Below are 19739 nucleotides of genomic sequence, written 5' to 3'. Positions count from 1 at the left end.
TCAGTCCTCTTTAAAGAAGGTTAAGGAGCAAGGGATACAGTTATAAGTAGTTGAAAAGCCCTGGACAGGGGCAGAGAAGAATGCGTGGGGGTGGGGGAAGGGAACGGTAAGTTCCAGCCACGGGGCGAGGCTTCTGTGGAGGACTCCTCCCCCACCCCCGGCCGGGCCATGAGGGGCGAATGACCGTTCCTGATACTGGATCTTGCTTGGAGAGGGTCACACGAAATTTGCTTCTTTCTCTGCAGCCACTGATGCCCCTGATGCGATTGGGGGGGGGGGTGAGGAGGGGGGAGGGGAGATGCAAAAGTTCATAGAGGAAGAGTGGGGGGGGTGGGTACAGAATATTCTGGCAGTAGTTTTTGTGTGAATCCTCGTGACTTTGGCAAGAGCCAACTCTGCCTCTGACTTCCACTTTGGGGTGTATTTGGAGATTTACCCCCATGCCCTCACCTGCAGGCCCACCCAGTCCTTCCCATTGGGTGGTGCCCATGTCCAATATTGCCCTCTGCCCACCTGGCCCTGGGCTGAGCCCACCCAGGACTCCGCAGCATGCGGCCAGCCCAGGGCCCTGTGAGCCCCAGTGGGAGAGGCATTGTCATCCAGCACTTTCTAGCATTTTCATTTATAAACCTGCTTCACTCACGGGACAATCCTACACAGTGGGTGCTACTATCATCACCCCACTTTACGGATGAGGGAACTAAGGTACTGAGGTTAAGGAAGGGGCAGTGCTAGGACTCAGGGCGGCCGGGCCCCAGGACCTGTGCGTGTACCAATCCATCACACCATTTCCCTGTCAGATGGACATACATACAGGCCATGGGGGTACCCCTGTGGCTCACCAAGCGCTGGGGGGGGCAGAAGCCATCATATTGGGCTGGAAGGGGGAAGGGACTGAAGCTAACAGGGAACAATGTGGCCCTGCCATCTCCCTGGAGAGCCTCGCTCTCTGGAATTTGTCTATATTTAGCAGGTGGCTGGGGCAGGAGGCAGATAAGAAATCCTGAGGAGGGGGTGGGCCCCTTATATAGTGTGGGGGACGGGTCCTGCTCAGATCCTCTTTGGGTGGCCTGTGTCTGCTCAGTTCCTGGTGTGACCTCTCTCAAGATGCCTGAGCCGGGGAAGAAGCCAGGTAGCTTCAGGCCTGGGGTTGGGGCTGGGTGTGGGGCAAGGAGGGCTGGGGCAGCTACTGTTGGGTCGTAGGCCTCAGAGTGAGTTCCTGAGAGTGGGGGCTGTCTTCCGGGTCTTTTTCTGATTCTCAGTTTCTCCTTCCCGTCCTTCTGGTAGAGTGAGGGCAAACCAGAGGACCATTTCCCTGTCCCCATCCCATCTCTTCTGTAGCAAGATGAGGCCCGGGCTGGCCTTTTGGGAAAAGGCCGCCACAGGCAGGAGCCCAAGTTGAGTCTAGACTTGAGCCCGTCTTGCTGAATGCTCTTCAGCAGGCCCTTGCCCTCTCCCGGCCTCAGTTTCCCTATCTGTACAAGGAGGTATTGGGTTGGTTCTCTCCAGCTGTGAGATTCTCTGCTTTATGAGCCTGCACCCCCGTGGCCCCCACACCAGGCGTGACTCCCATGTTGAGGTAATGCAGCCTGTCTGTTCTGGGAGAGGGTGGTTAAAAAAGGCCCTAATCCTGGGCCAAGGGCAGAGAAAGTCACAGCCCAGGGACCTGGTCCTGGCCTGTGCTCTTACCAAGGTCGTGCAGGGCAGGGATCCAGCCCCCCAGCCCCCAGCCCCTCCCAGGCCAGCTTTATCTCAGTTGCTGATTCTCAGCCTGAGGCCCTTGGAGAACAAATTTAGCCACATTCAAGTAGGCAGAGTACCTGCCCCTTGCTAAGGGCCCCGGATGGTGGGGGAGAGAGGGGGCTGGGCTTCCCCAGGCAGGGAAGACAGGGACACACCTAGCAAAATTCTTGTGTGGAGGTTAGGAACACAGCCCGGGCTCTCCTGCCTCCTGGCTGTGTGATCCTAGATAAGTCACTTAACTTCTCTGAAACTCAGTGTCTGAGAAATGGGCATAATAATTGCGTCTACTTCACAGAGCCACTGGAGCATTAAATGAGGTGACGCATTAAAGTGCTTATCGCCGTAGTTAGGAAGAGGGGGTGCAGGGGCGGGCTGCATGGGAAAATCAGGGGCTCCTGCAGCCTCCACGGGCCTGTCTCAGTCTCAGCCTTCAGCAAGAAGCCGAGGTCAGTGGAGGTGGCCGCCGGCAGCCCTGTCGTGTTCGAGGCCGAGACAGAGCGGCCAGGAGTAAAGGTGCGCTGGCTGCGCGGGGGCAGCGACATCAGTGCCGGTGACAAGTATGGCCTGGCAGCCGAGGGCACGAGGCACACTCTGACAGTGAGGGACGTGGGTCCTGCCGACCAGGGATCCTACGCAGTCATCGCTGGCTCCTCCAAGGTCAAGTTTGACCTCAAGGTCATAGAAGCAGGTAAGACCCTGGTCAGCCTTCCCTGAGGTTTGAGCTTCTGGGGGCAGCCCTGCCATGTCCCCGTCGCCCAGGGTATAGGAAGGGCTTTTCTATTTTGGCTGTGCCGTCTGCCAGGAATGCCCTTCCCATCTTTTTTGCAGCAAGACCTCTCTGAAGGTCCCCATGTGCCTCCCTGGCCTGTTCCAGCCTTGGTGGAAGTAGGGGAAATTCAGGGATGACTAAGGCACAGTGGCCACTGGATACCCACTCACAGATGGGGACTTGGCGGCTGTGGGTGCTGGCAGGGAAGCCCTGGTTGCTGGGGGTGTGGAGGGAGCCCCAGCCCAGCCTGGGGAAGGAGAGGAAGGACAGAGCTCAGAGCTGCTGGGGCTGATCCGCCAGGACGTAGGCACACAGTCAGCGAGGGGGAGAAGGCGAGATGCACACTGCTGATCTAATCAGCCCGCAGAGACGGAGGGGGACCAGGGACGGGAGGAGCGCTCTCTGGTGAGAAGCTGCTCCCCCACCGCTGCCCCTGCCCCTTCCAGAGAAGGCAGAGCCTGTGCCCAGCCCTGCTCCTGCCCTTGCTGAGGCTCCTGGCGCCCCCGGCAAAGCCCTGGCCTCAGCCACTGAGGAGAAAGGAGGCTCCCCGAGTCCTGAAGGTGAGAGGGGTGGTGCAGCGAGGGCCAGGGCCAGTGGACGGGGTGACCCAGGGCAGGTCTCAAAGGCCTCCGTTCATAGGGTCAAGCTCAGCAGTCCCTGATGGCTTGGGTGCCCCTGATGACCCCATTGGCCTCTTTGTGATGAGGCCACAGGATGGCGAGGTGACCACAGGTGAGTGTGGGCTGCAGAACCCGGGGGTGGGGTGGGGAACCAGGCAGCAGGGCACCCCCCAAGCCCAGCCTGGCGCCCCTCTCTGTAGGTGGCAGCATCACCTTCTCTGCACGTGTGGCTGGAGCCAGCCTCCTGAAGCCACCCACGGTCAAGTGGTTCAAAGGCAAGTGGGTGGATCTGAGCAGCAAAGTGGGCCAGCACCTGCAGCTGCACAGTAGCTACGACCGGACCAGCAAGGTGGGGCCTGCGGGTGCGGGGAGCCCCTGGGAGGCCCCAGAGGCACAGGGAGTCCTGGGGCTCACCCTGAGACTGAGGGCACACAGGAGGTGCAAGGAAGAAACCTGGGGAGGCTGGGAAGCAGGTTGGGTGGCCAGGCGTACACGGGGAGGCCGGGGAGGCCCAGGGGACCTATGGGACCTGGGGGGCTGGCAGGGCATGAGCATCTCAAGGGGGCGTAATAAAACTGGGGGAGGCATCAGCCAATGAGGACGTAAAGCCCCTGGACAGATGTGTATCAGAGCCCAAGCGGCCCTTCATTATACAGATGAAGATACCAAAGCTTGAGAGGTTGGTCACCCAGAGCCAGGCCTTGAACCTGTGCTTTGACTCCCAGCTTCTGCTCCTCCTCGCACTCTTCCACGGTCCTGGCCCAGGCAAGTGGGCCTCTGGCAGGGCAGGGCCAACCTGCTCAGTTGCGTGGGTCGTGCACTGCACAAAAGTGCCTCATCTTAAGTGAACGTCATTTGCCTTGTAGGCATCACAGATTTATATTTTATCACCACCCTGTGCCAGCAGAGGGCAGTCATGTGTCTTGAAAAGGGGCTCCTTTTCCTGTTTGCACAAAACCCTATGGGTTAACTAAACCCGGAGGGCTGAGAAGGTTGGTGGCCATTAGCCACTCCCAGCCTTCTTTAGGAGTGAAGGGCCTCCTCTTCTGGCCCCTGGTCTCCCCTGACACCTCACCTCCACAGGTCTACCTGTTTGAGTTGCACATTACAGATGCCCAGGCTACATTTGCGGGCGGCTACCGCTGTGAGGTGTCCACCAAGGACAAATTTGACAGCTGCAACTTCACTCTCACTGTCCACGGTGAGGGGAGCCTGGCGTCTGTCCTGGGCTCGGGGTCCCCTGGGGTTCTATCCCCCATGTCTGCCCCCATTTCCCAACGCGAAGGAGGGTACCTGGTCCTGCTCAGTGCAGCTCATACAGGGCCATGAAAGAAACCCATGGAGGCTTCCAGGGTTGGGGTGGGGTCTGACAGCCACGTCCAACTCTCACCTGGGGTCTCAGTCATCGTGGTGTCCCAGGTTCCTGGCACAGGTGGACAGGCGAAGGGTGAGCCCAGAGCTGAGTGGGAGATCAGCCACCTCTAAGGGACTGGCAGCCAGCAACTGCCCCATCAACCCCAGAAAGGCTCAGAATGTGGGGTCCCAGGGTAGACGGCCACTCTCACGGGTCACGGATGGGCAGGTCTGTGCTACTCAGAGATCCCAGGGCCAGGCTTCTGGGATCCCTTGGTGCCCCTTCCCTGTCTCACCTCCCTCTCTGCACCCAGAGGCCGTTGGTCCTGGAGACCTGGACCTCCGAACAGCATTCCGCCGCACGTGAGTGGTTCTCTCTCCTCGGGGCCCGGGGGAGGCCAGCGCTGGAGTCTGAGGCCCCTCGGGGTCAGGGCTGCGAGTGATGTGGTGGGGGGTGTGGGGGACAGAGATGAAGCTGATAAGGATGGGGGACAGCAAGATCCCCTGCGCAGGTGAGGAACTTGTTCTAACCCCCACAGGAGCCTGGCTGGAAGTGGTCGGCGGATCAGGTACCCCTCTCCCAGCCCCTACATACATGCACCCCGGGGGTCAGATGGGTAGGGAGCCCCCATCTACATACATACACCCCGGGGGTCAGATGGGTAGGGAGCCCCCATCCAGCCAGTGTCCCTTCCTCTCCCCACCCCCACCCCAAGCCCATTCCAGTTGGCTCCACTGCAGCCTTACTGGGGGTCCCTCTCCACAGCGACAGCCATGAGGACGCTGGAACTCTGGACTTCAGCTCACTGCTGAAGAAGAGGTGAGCCCCTGGGTAGCAGCGCCTGAGGCAGATGGCCAAGCCCCGGTTCAAATCCCGGCAACGCGGTTTTCTGACTGTGCGGCCCGGAGCCGGTTACTGAACTCTCAGAGCCGGTTTCCTAGTCTGTCAGCGGGGACAGTCCTGGTGTTGGGAAGAGCAGAGGGCTCTGCAGACATTGTATCCTGTGAACTCACATCCTCACGGGGTCACCCACGGTCCCCGACACCTGAGTCTACGAGAGCTTACCTCAGTAGGCTCCGGGGACCCAGAGAGGCTGGGAATTGCTCCGCCAGTCCCTCCAACTGACTCTGTGTCCTCTCCCTCTCTCTCCTGGACCCTGCGTTATGGCTGATGCTGCCGCGGCGCAGAGAGTAAGCATCAGGCGGGGGCTTTGGGGCAGCAGGGTGCCGGCCGGGGCTGGGAGTCAGACGGACCTGGGTGTGGATCCCCACTGACCAGGGCTCTGAGCTTCGGGTTCTCCCGATACCTACCTGCCAGAGCTCAGGAGGGGCAAACAAGGCAATGTGTGCGGTGCAGTGTAAATGGAGGGGCAGGGGTGTGTGTGGGGGGAGGCGGACGCAAGGGCCCATGGGCTGTGGCCCCAGGTCCGTGTGGGCAGGTGGCCCACGCCTCTAACGGTCCACTGCCTTTCTGCCCTGCGGAGCAGCAGTTTCCGGAGGTGAGTGCCTGATGAAGCCCGCACCCCTGTCACCCCCGCTTCCGCCGGGACTCCCCCATACTGAACCTTAAGTCCAGTGCCAGCTCAAGCTGCACCGGCAGAGGGGAAGGGGCAGAGGGGTGGGGCAGCTCCTTGGTCCTGGGCCCCAGGGGAGGGCGGAGGGGTCCACGGGGTATCCCTTGAGGCCTCTTGGCCGGACTGCGGATGCAGGGACTCGAGGCTGGAGGCGCCAGCCGAGGAGGACGTGTGGGAGATCCTGCGGCAGGCACCCCCGTCCGAGTACGAGCGCATCGCCTTCCAGCACGGCGTCACGGACCTGCGTGGCATGCTCAGGAGGCTCAAGGGCATGAAGCGGGATGAGAAGAAGAGCACGGGTGAGCCGGCGCCTGCTGTGCGAGAGGACAGGGCACGCTCGTGCGCACACACGGGGCGGGGGGCGGGCGGGGGACAGTCCAGCTTAGCCCAGAGACACACAGCAGAGACCCGGAGACAGAACGGGGGGGGCCGGGGGGGTGGAAGGACACTGCTCTCTGGCACAGCCACCAGCCACCACGGTGGGTGTGTGCCTTCTGGGGAGCAGGGGCGGCGGAGTGGTGGGGGGCAATGACTGCGGTGCTCAGCCTTTCAGAAGAAGTTGGAGCCGGCCTACCAGGTGAGCAAGGGCCACAAGATCCGGCTGACCGTGGAGCTGGCCGACCCTGACGCCGAGGTCAAGTGGCTTAAGAATGGGCAAGAGATCCAGATGAGCGGCAGGTGCGGTGGGGTTGGGGGGGTGGGAGCAGGCCCGGGAGCTCAGGGGGGTTCCTGGAGGCTCCCCAGCCTGCTCTCCCTGCCTCTTGCGGCCCATGTTCTCTATCTCTGCCCGGTTCCTGCCTGTCTCTCCCCATTTTCCTCTCTCTGGGTCTGATTCCCCACCTTCCTGTCTCTGCCTCTGTTCTTGCTCTTTTTCCCTTCGTCTCGCTTCCTCTCATCGGGACGCTCCCGTGGCCCCTTCTGCTCCACAGCAAGTAAGGCCTGGCTCCTGGGGGGAAGGCTTGGGGTGGGGGCACGGGGGTCCCAACAGGAGGTTGGGCAGGGCACCCGGGGCCCAGGAGGTGAGTGATGGCTTTCCCCCGACTCTCCTGCGGCCCGGGGCGCAGGTACATCTTCGAGTCCATCGGTGCCAAGCGCACACTGACCATCAGCCAGTGCTCACTGGCGGACGACGCGGCCTACCAGTGCGTAATGGGCGGCGAGAAGTGCAGCACGGAGCTCTTCGTCAAAGGTGGGCCTGGCCCGGGGACCCTGGGAGCCTGCGGCCCTGGGGGGCAGGGCTGCAGATAACCAGGCCATCTCGTACTGCCTATGTGACAGAGCCCCCCGTGCTGATCACTCGGCCCCTGGAAGACCAGCTAGTGATGGTGGGACAGCGCGTGGAGTTTGAGTGTGAAGTGTCCGAGGAGGGGGCCCAGGTCAAATGGTGAGTGCCAGGGGCATGGGGGCGTGGGCAGGGCTAGGGGTGCGCACTGTGGGCCTCCCCGAAGGAGGCCACAGTACTTCCTGCCTGCCCACTGGCCAGGCTGAAGGATGGGGTGGAGCTGACCAGGGAGGAGACCTTCAAATACCGGTTCAAGAAGGACGGCCAGAGACACCACCTGATCATCAATGAGGCGACGCTGGAGGACGCTGGGCACTATGCGTTGCGCACAAGTGGGGGCCAGGCGCTGGCCGAGCTCATCGTGCAGGGTGAGGCCGCTCAGCCCCAGCGCCACCCCCAGCCGTGTACGGGAACCAGGCACACCCAGGATGGAAGCCTGTGTGACCCTGGGCCAGTCACGCTGACGCACTGAGCCTTCCCTTTCTCATCTGTAAACTAGAGCTGCTGAGGTGGCCACCTCAGAGAGCACTGAGGGGTCAGACGGGCCTGGTTAGTGTCCCCCCCCCCAGAGATTCCTTGTGTGCACTGTACCACCATCTGCACACACACATCACTCTCATGCGTGCACACGTGTTTTCACATGCCCACGTGATCGCCACAGGGATTCACGCCCACACCCCCACACCCCCTCCCCAGCTCACTGGCTCTGCCCCGCCCCCCAGAGAAAAAGCTAGAGGTGTACCAGAGCATTGCGGACCTGACGGTGGGCGCAAAGGACCAGGCGGTGTTCAAGTGTGAGGTGTCCGACGAGAACGTGCGGGGCGTGTGGCTGAAGAACGGGAAGGAGCTGGTGCCCGACAGCCGCATAAAGGTGTCCCACATTGGGCGGTGAGTGTGCGGGGCTCAGCCCCATCGCAGACGGGGGCGGGCAGATGGGGGAGGGGAGACGCTGAGACAGAGACAGGCAGAGAGACAGAGGGAGAAACAGAAAAGCAAACAGACAGAGACAGAGACTGAGATAGAGACACATAGAGAGATAGGGAAAAACAGAGACATAGAAAGAGAGAGAGACAGAGAGACTGAGATGGACAGAAAGAGAGACAGACACTGGACAGAAACTGAGATGGACAAAGAGAGAGAGACAGAAGCATACAGAAGGGAGACCTGCAGAGGCCGAGGACAGAGACAAGAGAAGCGGTGAGAGAGACAGACAGGCTGGGAGCCCCCCGGTCCCCGGCCCCCAGCTCATGACAAGGGCAGGGCAGGAGGCCACCCGGAGGCCAGCTCTGGCCAGGGGCCCTGACTCTCTCCCACTCTCTTACTCATGCCTCGAACATCTGGGCTGGCCCATGCTGGGCCCAAGGTCACAGAGATTAGTAAGACCAGCCCCTGCTCAGTCTCCAAGGGCCCAGCCAAGGGGCACTTGTAGATTGTCTACCTCTGAAAACACGTGAGGGACTGGAGAGTCAAAAATAGAGAAAGAAAGCATTTAAAATACCAGACCGCCACTGAGCTAGGGGTGGGGCAAGGGCCCTTGGAGCCCTGACTATGGTAAAGCTGCTGGGGGGTGGGTGGCCCAGGGGGGTCCCCTGAGCCACCACTTCTCTGCAGCGTCCACAAACTGACCATTGACGATGTCACGCCTGCGGACGAGGCTGACTACAGCTTTGTGCCCGAGGGCTTTGCCTGCAACCTGTCGGCCAAGCTCCATCTCATGGGTGAGCTGGCACCCGGCCGGGGTGGGGGCCCCTTTGCTGGGCTCTACCTTCGCCCCCCTGCCCCGTGCCACTTGCTCATCCTTCTTTTGCAGAGGTCAAGATCGACTTCGTGCCCAGGCAGGGTGAGTGTCGGGACCTCTTCCCTGCGCACCCCTCCACCCATGTCCCCCTCCAGTCCCAGGCAGAAGGAAGAGCAAGGAACCCGGGGTGGGGACCCCAAACCCAGCCCCAGCTCTACCACTCACAACTATGGGCCAGTTATAATCTCTAGAAACCTCAGTTTCCTCATCTCTAAAGTGGTAATCCTGATAGGACCTCCTCCATGGGAGGCAGGAAAGATGAGATGAGAAGATGTGAGACTTCATTATTAAATCTTTTCTGCCTTTATTTTTTTAAATTATTTGTTTTTAGAGTGGGGAGGGGCAAAGGGTGAGGGAGAGAGAGAGAATCTTAAGCAGGCTCCACACCCCGCCCAGAGCCCGACTCAAGGCTCCATCCCACAATGCTGAGATCGTGACCTGAGCCAAAAGCAAGAGTCAGGATGCTCAGTGGACTGAGCCACCCAGGCGCCCCAAATCTTTTCTGCTTTTAGAAGTACCCCTGCTGCTTGTAGATTAAACATCTATCAGGCATTCTGGAGTCCTAACTTCAGGAGAATAGTCCAGGCTGAGGCATGCTCTAGGTCAGTGCTTTCCAAACTAAGTTCACTGACTAGGCTACTCCATTTTAAAAGGGGTTCCATGGTGAAGTAAGTTTGGGAAGCACTGAACCCTGCTCCACCTCTTGCTGATTCAGAAACTGTGTTAGCATGTCAAAGGCTCTAGAAAATCCCGTGGTAAGGAAATATGCTAAACTGTGTTTTAATCCAGGGTTTCCTACTTGATTTGACCATGGAAACATCTTTTTTCTTTTTTCTGGCGGGACATTGGTGTTCCCCCTAAACACAGTGTGAGAAATGCTACAGTAGGCGACCCAGCGTTACAGACCTCCCTGGGAACTTCCTGGGGGGAGCGGGGGGGAATGGAAACGTTCTAGATCTTGACGGAGGGGTGGTTGCTCAGGTGTACACATTTGTCAAAACTCGTCAAGCTGTGTGCTCAAATGTTGGCATTTTATTATGTGTAAATTTTACCTCAGAGTGATTTAAAAACAACCAGGGACACATGCTCCTTCCAGTTTCCCCCTCTGTCATGGGCCTTTCTCCGACCTACGCCATTTCCCCCCCACCCAGAACCTCCCAAGATCCACCTGGACTGCCCGGGCCGCAAGCCGGACACCATTGTGGTTGTGGCCGGGAACAAGCTACGCCTGGATGTCCCCATCTCCGGGGACCCTGCGCCCACTGTGATTTGGCAGAAGACCATCACACAGGTACTCCCTCCTCCACGTCCCCATCTGTCAAATGGGCGCGTGGGACCGCCCGTCCCCGACCCACGTGGGGGCACAGCCTACAGCCTGTCACTGACACTCAGCTGGCCTGGGGGTGGGGGGTAGGCGAGGTGGGCAGCAGAGTGGGGGTGGGACAAAGGGGGGGACAGAGGTGCCCCTGGGCAAGGATTCCCTCTGGGCTGAGTCAGCACCTGTCCCCACCCCACTTCCCTCCTGCTCTGTTCCCAGAAAAACAAGGTCCCGGCAGGGCCGGCCCCCGATGCCCCGGGGGATGCAGGTGCCAGTGACGAGTGGGTGTTTGACAGGAAGGTGAGTGCGGCTGATGGTGGGCTCGAGCTCGTTGGCCTTCTGTCCTCTTCTGCCTACACGGTCTCCACCCTTCTGTGAGGTCTCTGTGAAGGCGCCACACCTGGCTAGCTGTGCTCCTGCCCCGGGCACAGTCGCCGTGGGGACCCCCCCGAGCCTCAGTCGGGCGCCAGTCCCCTTAACATTGCTGGGACGTCCTCCTGACGGGGCTGTTCCCTGGCTCCCGGCTTCCCCACCAGGGAGTGGGTTTCCCTGTACGACCAGCTGCCTGGGCACCACTCAAGTCAGCTTTTCCGGGCACCGTCGGCTCCTCCACCCACCTGAGAGGTCTTTCAGGTTCCCCAGCTCTGTAAGGTCATGTTATTCCCATTCAGCAGATGAGAAAACTGAGGCACAGAGAGAGAAGTTCCACGACAGAGCTAGGGCTAGAGCTAGAGCTAGAGCCCAAGACCCTCGCCCCAGTGCTTTGCCTCCGGCAGGCACGAAATCAAGGTTTTGGGACTAGACGCTCACATGAGAGGTTTCCACTCAGGCTGCGTCTGCACCCCGGACCCTGCTCTGAGCTCTGATCTGATCTCGGGCCACCGCAGAGGCTGTCGAAGCCGGTGGGGTCCGACTGGGGCCCTTCTCCCCAAGTTCCCCTGCCCCCCCCAGCTGCTGTGTGAGACCGAGGGCCGGGTCCGCGTGGAGACCACCAAGGACCGTAGCATCTTCACTGTCGAGGGGGCAGAGAAGGAAGACGAGGGTGTCTACATTGTCACGGTGAAGAATCCCGTGGGCGAGGACCAGGTCAACCTCACAGTCAAGGTCATCGGTGAGGCTGGCTGACCCAGGGCCAAGAGGGAAGACAGAGGGGCAACCAGGGAGGGCCCATCCGTTCACTCATTTAGTCGTTTGACAAACATCACAGGGCGTGCTCTCAGCTCCGTGGAGAGGATTGGGATTAGGGCACAGGGTGAATATGGGCGGCGGGAAACCATAAAACATTGATCACAGGCTGGTGACATGATCAGAGCCACATCCTAGAAATGTCCGTGGGGCAGTGGAGGCAGGCTCTAGCTATTGGTTGGGGTAGTAAGAGAACTAGCAGCATTGGTCCTGGGCCCTGGCAGGGCTGATGTGGGTCCACCCACCCCCCCCAGATGTGCCAGATGCCCCGGCGGCCCCCAAGATCAGCAATGTGGGTGAGGACTCCTGCACGGTGCAGTGGGAACCACCTGCCTATGACGGCGGCCAGCCGGTCCTGGGTGAGTGGAGGGCACGGGGATAGAGCCCAAGGGCCGGGGTGTGGGGGTGTCTGGGCCCCAGACTGGAGCTCCTGCCTCCCCTCCATCAGGCTACATCCTGGAGCGCAAGAAGAAGAAGAGCTACCGTTGGATGCGGCTGAACTTTGACCTGCTGAGGGAGCTGAGCCTTGAGGCCCTGCGCATGATCGAGGGCGTGGTGTATGAGATGCGAGTCTACGCGGTCAACGCCATCGGCATGTCCAGGCCCAGCCCTGCCTCCCAGCCCTTCATGCCGATTGGTGAGGCTGCCCGGCCTGGCACTGCCCCTGGCCCTCCCCGGTCCGCGGCTGCGCTGTGGGCGGCCACCACACTAGGCACTTACACCATGGTCCCCTTTAAGCCTCAGCAGGGGACAATCCTCTTCATTTCACAGATGAAGAAAGGGGGTTCCCAGAAGTTAAATGACTTGCTCAAGGTCACCTAGCTGGTAGGGGTGGAGCCGAGACTCACAGCACTCTGATTGTTGGTGCCTCTCAGGCCTCACTTTCCACATCTTTAAAATGGGGATGATGACAATATCTACTTTATGGAACTGCTGTTAAGATGGCATAGAGCAGGTGCTCAATAAATGTTAATGGTCCCCTCTTGCCCACTCCCTTCAACCAGGGTTTGTCATACATGGGACAGAGTGAGGGCGCTGGCTGCCTGGGGGTCCAAGGGGCTTGGGTCTGTGGAAAGGACCCCGGACTGGACTTGGAGATGGAGTTTGCAGAGTCGGCTCCATCACCCCGGGGAGGGCCATCTGGGGTCACGGGGGGTCGAGAGGGAGGAACAGACGCTGAGGGTGTGCCAGGCTCTTGAGCACAGCTGTCCCTACCAGGACGTGACAGGGGGTGGGGCAGCTGTCGGGGCAGGGGCAGGCACCCCCCTCTGGCCCCAGGACGGGGCACAGCTTGCAGCAAGGACGGGGTGGCAGGGGCGGGGCCGGGGGTGGGGGGGTGCCCAGGCCTCTCTCTTTAGGGACTGACTCCCAGTTTGCTGAACTCTTAGTCAACTCGTCTAACCATACAGCGCCAGGAAACTCCCTGTTTTAGGCCGGTTTTTCCTTAAATGCTACATTTATAGCATTTCCTCCGTTGTTGGATGGAAGAGGCTCCTTGTAAGCACGTTTGTGTTCTTTGGGGTATCATTTCCTATTCAGAGCTCTCTTTTGTGTTGCTGTTGCTGTTTGTTTTTAAGCCTATCTAGAGACTTGTCTTTTCACGGAGCTGAAATATTTCTGACAGAGCTTGGAAGCCAGACAACAGGGAAAGTGCCCGTGTGACCAGTGGCTGGTCGAGGGTCTGGGTCACAGCCCTTTGGTTTTCTGGGTGGTGCTGGCCCGCCCGGACCCCTCTCTGACTCGCCCTCTGCTTAGGCCCCCCGAGTGAGCCCACCCACCTGGCGGTGGAGGATGTGTCCGACACCACCGTCTCCCTCAAGTGGCGGCCGCCGGAGCGCGTGGGAGCCGGAGGCCTGGACGGCTACAGTGTGGAGTACTGCCAGGAGGGCTGTGAGTGCCCCGGCCCCGCCCTGGGCCCCCACCCAGCACCCTCCTCTGAACCAGCCTCCGGGCCAGGCCCCTGTCACCCCGCTGGGCCCCAGACGGCCACGGGAGGGTGCGCAGCGGGGTGGGCTGCTGATGCTGACGCTGCCCGTGGGCTTCCCCCCGCCAGGCTCGGAGTGGGTGGCCGCCCTGCCGGGGCTGACAGAGCGCACCTCGATGCTGGTGAAGGACCTGCCCACCGGGGCCCGGCTGCTCTTCCGTGTGCGCGCCCACAACATGGCAGGGCCTGGAGCCCCCGTCGCCACCAAGGAGCCCGTGACGGTGCAGGAGATACTGCGTGAGTGGCCCCTGTGCAGTCACAGGACAGACCTGCCACGGGCGCCCTGGTCCTTGGGGTCAGTGGAAGGGGGCACATCCAGGGAGCCCCTGCTGGGAAAAAGGACCGAACGCTGTGCAGGGACAGGAGGGTCGGAGCCTTTATTCGTGCCCCCGGCCCAGGGCAAATATTTGGAGAGGGCTTCCTGAGTTTTTCCGGGACAGGGTTCTGGGACAAGGAACGTGGAGGTCCTTACACCATTGTCTTTGAGCTCTGTTCTAGGAGCCTCTCAGTTCCACAGGTACTGTCCCTGTGCTCATGACTCAGCATCAGATTGGCCCATCTGGGGTCCACTTCCCATCTTCTATTCCCAGCAAAGGATCAATTATGTAAGGATTGGAAAGAGGCAGCAGACCGGCGGAAATAGCCTGAGGGATAGGGTAGAGACCCAAACCCTACATTTGCATCCTGGCCTGTGACTTGCTAGCTGTGTGACCTCGAACCCGTTGCTCACCCTCTCTGATCCCTGCCTCTCAGAGTGGTGTGGTGAGGCTGAGGTGGAAGCAGGGATTTTGTAGATGATCTGGGGCCGGGGCTGGGGCTGGGGGAACTAAGGGAGGGGCATTTTCCTGCTCGCCTCCGGAGGGGAAGGGCTCTGGCGCTCCTCGGGGAGAGCTTTCCCCTTGCTGAGCCACCCACTTGGCACCCACAGAGCGGCCACGGCTCCAGTTGCCCAGGCACCTGCGCCAGACCATCCAGAGAAAGGTTGGGGAGCCCGTGAACCTCCTCATCCCTTTCCAGGTAGGGCCGGCCACCCTCCCTGTCTCCCCCCGCCCCCCCCCACCGCATGTCATCTATGCCTAGCAGGGAGATGATGTGTCTCGGGGCTGACCAGACCCTGAAATGCCACCCAGTCGTGCCAGGCTCGGGGGTGAGCTGTCCCTCCCCACAGGGCAAGCCCCGGCCTCAGGTGACCTGGACCAAAGAGGGGCAGCCCCTGGCAGGCGACGAGGTGAGCATCCGCAACAGCCCCACAGACACCATCCTGTTCATCCGGGCTGCTCGCCGGGCCCACTCTGGCACCTACCAGGTGGTGCTGCGAATTGAGAACATGGAGGACAAGGCCACGCTGGTCCTGCAGATCGTTGGTGCGTGGCGCTGGGGCCCCTCCTCTGGGATGCCCGGAGCCCCCACAGAAGGTGGGGGGCCAGGTCAGGAGGTGAGTTCCAGCTGGGCTTTCTCCTGCAGACAAGCCAAGCCCTCCCCAGGATATTCGGGTCATTGAAGCCTGGGGTTTCAACGTGGCTCTGGAGTGGAAGCCACCCCAAGATGATGGCAACACGGAGATCTGGGGGTACACAGTACAGAAAGCCGACAGGAAGACCATGGTGAGCCTGGGGTCCTGGGCCCCCCATATATACCCTGCCTAGGGCCAGGCAGACCTGGACCCAGCTCCCGCCTCAGTCGTTAGAATGGACCTGCCGCTCATCCTCCCTCTCTGACCTGGTTCCCTCCACAGTTGGGGTGCAGACAGCAGGGGTACCCAGAAGAGGCCCCTGGCAGATAGTAGGGCCGGCCCCCAGAGAGCCCCCATTTCCTCCACACCCCCAGGAGTGGTTCACTGTCTTGGAGCATTACCGCCGTACTCACTGCGTGGTGTCAGAGCTCATCATTGGCAATGGCTACTACTTCCGGGTCTTCAGCCATAACATGGTGGGACCCAGTGACAAAGCCACCACCACCAAGGAGCCTGTGTTTATCCCCAAACCAGGTGCTGTACCTTTACTCCCACCCCCAGCAGGAGCTGGGGCAGGGAGGCGGTGGGAGCAGGGAGGGGGCCGAATGTGGGATCACACTCTTGGTACGAAGTCCTATCACCAACAGGCATCACGTATGAGCCCCCCAACTATAAGGCCCTGGACTTCTCTGAGGCCCCGAGCTTCACCCACCCCCTGGTGAGCCGCTCAGTCATCGCGGGCTACAATGCTACTCTCTGCTGTGCTGTCCGGGGTAGCCCCAAGGTAAGGAGCTTGGGGTCCTGGGCCAGGCCGACTCAGGAGGCAGGGTTCAGAGGCTCCAACCACCAGCGGTCCTCTCCCCAGCCTTTCCCTGCGTTCTATCCCACGGGGGCTCAGGGCCAGGCGCCTCTGCCTGAAGAGGGCCTTTGGCAGTCTCCATTGGCTCCCTGTTCATTCCCTGCTTGGGTATCGTGTGGACTCCAATGGGAGCCCCTAGAATAGAAACAGGTTCCCGCGAGGTCTCCTGTCAACCTGAGATGGTCTCCCTTCCTCCCATTACCTGACGTACAGCCCAAGATTTCCTGGTTCAAGAATGGCCTGGACCTGGGGGAAGATGCCCGCTTCCGCATGTTCAGCAAGCAGGGAGTGTTGACCCTGGAGATTAGAAAGCCCTGCCCCTTTGACGGGGGCATCTATGTCTGTAGGGCCACCAACTTACAAGGCGAGGCACAGTGTGAGTGCCGCCTAGAAGTACGAGGTGAGGAGCCCATGGGACCAGGGTCCGGGGTGGTGGAGAAGGCAGGGAATCAGCTGGGACCCTGCTGGCCTGGCCCACGCAGCTGTTCTGGCTGAAAGAGCAATGACCCTGTCGTGTCCAACGTGGGCATTGGCTTCTGGGCTCTGCTGCCACAGCTGCCCCCTCGGCCTCCCAGGAGCCTGTGAGGGGGGGGACATGCAAGGTGCTGGGAGAGGGAACACACATGTGGCATGGCCTCCTTCTCCCCTGCAGTGCCTCAGTGACCCAGCTGGCTCCCCGGAGACGGCCAGGTACGTCCTCCAAGCCATCCCGACGCCCCCGGCCCGAGTCAGAGGTCGAGCCCTGGCCCTCGGTTTGGGGGTGGCCATCAGGAAACAGAGGCACAGGTGCCTCTTCCCAGGGTTTCAGTCAAGTGCATTCACAAGGGAACATGTGTTACAGGTGCTGCAGGATGCCGGCCCATGTCCCGGGAGCCTGGAAGGACGCTGAACAAGCCGCCTTCCTGCTGTTGGATGTGTGTGCTCAAGTGTGTATCCGGGGGCTGGGCTGGGGAAGCGTCAGGATGGCAGGGCCGTGAAGATGAGCAGGCCTGGGGCTCCGCACAGACAGAACCACCTGAGCTCCCCCTGGAAGCTCTCAGGACTTTGGGGCAGAAAGTGGCTGGGCTCAGGAGATGGGTGGTTGGGGATAGGCCTTTCTGGCCTGCCACGTCGTCTCAAAGGGTAAGGGCAATAAAAGACGACTGCAGTCAGAGAGCCGGCTCTTCTTGTCCGATGTGTTTGTTTTCACAAAAAGCCCAGGGAAATACACTTAACCTTCCAAGCAAACTGAGGCAGGTATTCTGTCTCCCGGGTGAGAGGGGAATCCTAAATTCACAAAACACTAGAAGAAACCTCCGTCTTCCCCCATGGCGTATGTTCTTCCAGTGAGGAAAGCAAGGGGCAGTGATGGAGGGAGGTGTATTAGCCCCAGAGCCGACACCCAAGGCTCTCCTGCCTGGTTCCCTGTGCTCTGTACGCTCTTCGTCCTGCTGACCTGTGCTCACAGCAGCCTGGACGTGGGGCGGAGCTGAACTTCAGTGTGGGGTCTGGGCCCATAAGGCCTGGAATGGAGCTGCCCCAGGCTGCCCTGGGGTCCCAGTGCACGAGAAGCCCACGGCCCTTCCACACCTGTTTCCCAGTAGGAGAGGGCAGTCCTGTCCAGCACAAGATATTGGGAACCAGGGCCCTCCTCTGCTCTTCCTTCCCCCATGGGAGCCTAAATCCAGTCATCATACTTTTGGGAAGAGGAAGCCAACGGGTCTCAGAGGTGCCCTAACAGAATGTGGATGGTCTTGGGGCACCTGGGTGGCTCGGTCAGTTAAGCATCGGACTCTTGATTTTGGCTCAGGTCAGGATCTCAGGGTTGTGAGATTGAGCCCTGCATGGGGCTCCATGCTGGGTGTGGAGCCTGCTTAAATTCTCTTCCCCTGCCCCCCACATTGCTCTCTCTCAAAAAAAAAAAAAAAAAAGAAAAGAAAAAAAGAAGCGGATGGTCTTTCTTGTCCTAGGGAGTGCCAGAGGTCTCCCCATGGCACAGAAAAAAACAATACCAGGAAGCCTGGTCCTAGGGTTGCTTCTGTCCAAGTTCTACCCAACCCAAGGCACTTCTGGCCAAGAGCTCAGAGCCCAGGGCCCCAGGCCCTGTCCGAGTCACACCCCAAGTCACACCCCCCTCTCTGGACCACGCCTGTGAGGGGCAAGGGGAGCCTTGGTTTTTCCTTCACTGCTACATGACTCTGCTCAGGTGTCTTAGCCGGGTTTGGCTGCTTCCTCTGGTGGCCAGTTCTCAGCTCAGCAGCCCCCTGCAGGGCTAGGGGGCAGAGGGCAGGAAGCCCTCCCCAACCTCTCCCTGGGTGCCCAGGAAGCCAGGTGAGGGGCCCTGCTGGGTCAGTGGGGTGGGAGGCTGGGCCTCCAGCACGCCAGGACTCGGAGGGCCATGATCTCATCTCTCTCCTTTTAGGCCTGACGGGCCTTTGTAGAGTCCAGGGACAGCTTTCCTCAGGCCCGGGCTGAGAGCAGGCAGCGTTAAATATAAGGCAGGCAGGAGCCCAAGGTGAGTTCAGGACATTTATTTCACATTCACACATCTGTACATTTTCTATAAATAACGTAGAGGTGAACTATGTACAACCCTCTCTTGCCCACTCCCAGGCCATCCCCTGCTCTGGCACCCAGGGCCAGGGGCCGCTGTCTGCAGACACGGGCCACGTACACCAAACGTGGCCCCGGCCCACGCTGCTCCCTGGGCACAGGAGCCAGGGGCCTCTGCGGCTCTCCCAGCCCAACCACTTTGCTCTCTCAGGCCAAAGGCCAGGCAGACCTCAGGGAAATTGCTGCTCGGCAAAGGAGAGCCCCTCAGTGCTGCCCCCCTGCAGGGGCCACGGCAGGCAGCAGCCGCCAGCCTGGGAAATGCGTGAGAGGGGAGGCTGCTGCTCACCCTGCCGCCCCGTGACTCTCCTGGCCTTTCCCTGCCCACCTCTCGTCTGCGCGGACAGGCCTCAAGCTTCCCTCCCTCGGTATCAAATGGGACTTCACCCGACACCCAGGCACGCTGGGCCCCAGAGGACGGAGAGCCAGAGTCCTGCACTGGAGCTCATAACGCCAAGGATGAGGAACCACAACACGAATGTCTCAGGGACACGCAATGGTGGGCTCATACTGTGCTCAGAGTTGTCAGAAGCCACTGGCCCCAAAGACAGACACACATGGCTCTTGAGCCCTGAGGGGACAGCAGCCTGGTCTGGGAGTGGAGAGTGAGCAGGCGGAGGAAACCCGCCGAGCCCTCTGACAGACACTAAGACACACGGAGACACACAACTGTGAACCAACTAAGCCACGGTGAGGGGCTCGCAGAGAACACACACGCAGCATCGTGCCCTGGCGAGCAGAAGACACAAGGGCACCCCCTGAACTGGGGGCTCTTAACCCCGCCCATCAGCTCGAGACGGGCCGGGGTGGGGTCCTGAGATCTTCCTCACTGCTACGAACTGCAGCCACATACGAGAAGAGACACAACACAGAGTAGCAGATCTCATGGGCCTAGAGGGGAGAGAAAAACCAGACCGATCAAATTCCTGAGATTCCCACATCTCCACGCGGGGAGATCTGACCAGCTGAAAACTCTGCCCTCGTGCTGGGCTCAGCCTCACAGCTGACTGCTGGGACAGGGGTGTGTGCGTGCATGCGTGCGTGCGTGTGTGTGTGTGTGTGTCTCTCCCAGGGCTGAAGACTCGTTTCGGCTTCCAGACCAAACTCAGCTCTCCAACCAACCCTAGTGCGCCTGACCCTGTGCTCTCAGAGGGCCCGCCCCACTCCTGTGTGAGGGTCCCCAGGGAGCCCTGCGCAGACCGGACTGTGGGG

At 60.5% G+C, this 19739-nt stretch overlaps 2 protein-coding genes across 52 annotated transcripts in view; one reads left to right on the top strand and one right to left on the bottom strand.

The window, feature by feature from the left end:
* The first annotated feature begins 1023 nt into the window (after positions 1-1023).
* On the top strand, positions 1024-17099 carry MYBPC3 (myosin binding protein C3). 2 transcript variants are annotated; one of them, XM_027581075.1, is made up of 35 exons: positions 1024-1132; positions 2165-2431; positions 2959-3072; positions 3152-3244; positions 3333-3481; positions 4216-4333; positions 4800-4848; positions 5025-5054; positions 5252-5305; positions 5674-5676; positions 5973-5984; positions 6195-6358; positions 6605-6737; positions 6989-6991; positions 7124-7248; positions 7338-7443; positions 7543-7709; positions 8064-8229; positions 8953-9059; positions 9152-9181; positions 10291-10430; positions 10677-10757; positions 11409-11568; positions 11897-12001; positions 12091-12279; positions 13398-13532; positions 13696-13863; positions 14555-14643; positions 14795-14990; positions 15091-15230; positions 15454-15613; positions 15727-15863; positions 16152-16338; positions 16591-16628; positions 16780-17099. In XM_027581075.1, exons 1-34 carry the CDS (start codon positions 1108-1110, stop codon positions 16599-16601), a joined length of 3813 nt encoding a protein of 1270 aa, XP_027436876.1. In that variant the 5' UTR covers positions 1024-1107; the 3' UTR covers positions 16602-16628; positions 16780-17099. The 2 variants fall into 2 exon arrangements, with proteins under 2 accessions (XP_027436876.1, XP_027436875.1); XM_027581074.1 differs by having other exon boundaries at positions 15073-15230.
* Positions 17100-18433: 1334 nt separating this feature from the next.
* Positions 18434-19739, bottom strand: part of MADD (MAP kinase activating death domain) — a 40579-nt gene continuing 39273 nt past the window's right edge. For all 50 annotated transcript variants that reach the window (XM_027578228.2, XM_027578246.2, XM_035722621.1 and 47 more), the window contains one exon: positions 18434-19418. In XM_027578228.2, the coding sequence (XP_027434029.1) occupies positions 19314-19418 (105 nt within the window). In that variant the 3' untranslated portion in view covers positions 18434-19313. The remainder of the gene's footprint in view (positions 19419-19739) is intronic.

The sequence above is a fragment of the Zalophus californianus genome, chromosome 11, assembly GCF_009762305.2.
Source record: "Zalophus californianus isolate mZalCal1 chromosome 11, mZalCal1.pri.v2, whole genome shotgun sequence".
Lineage (NCBI taxonomy): Eukaryota > Metazoa > Chordata > Mammalia > Carnivora > Otariidae > Zalophus > Zalophus californianus.
This window is presented reverse-complemented; position numbering and strand designations above follow the sequence as displayed.

Coding starts and splice junctions, on each gene's coding strand:
- MYBPC3 (XM_027581074.1), top strand. CDS start 1,108: ATGCCTGAGCCGGGGAAGAAGCCAG. Junction 5,055..5,251: donor GGAAGTGGTCGGCGGATCAG/GTACCCCTCTCC, acceptor CCCTCTCCACAG/CGACAGCCATGAGGACGCTG. Junction 9,182..10,290: donor CGACTTCGTGCCCAGGCAGG/GTGAGTGTCGGG, acceptor CCCCCCACCCAG/AACCTCCCAAGATCCACCTG.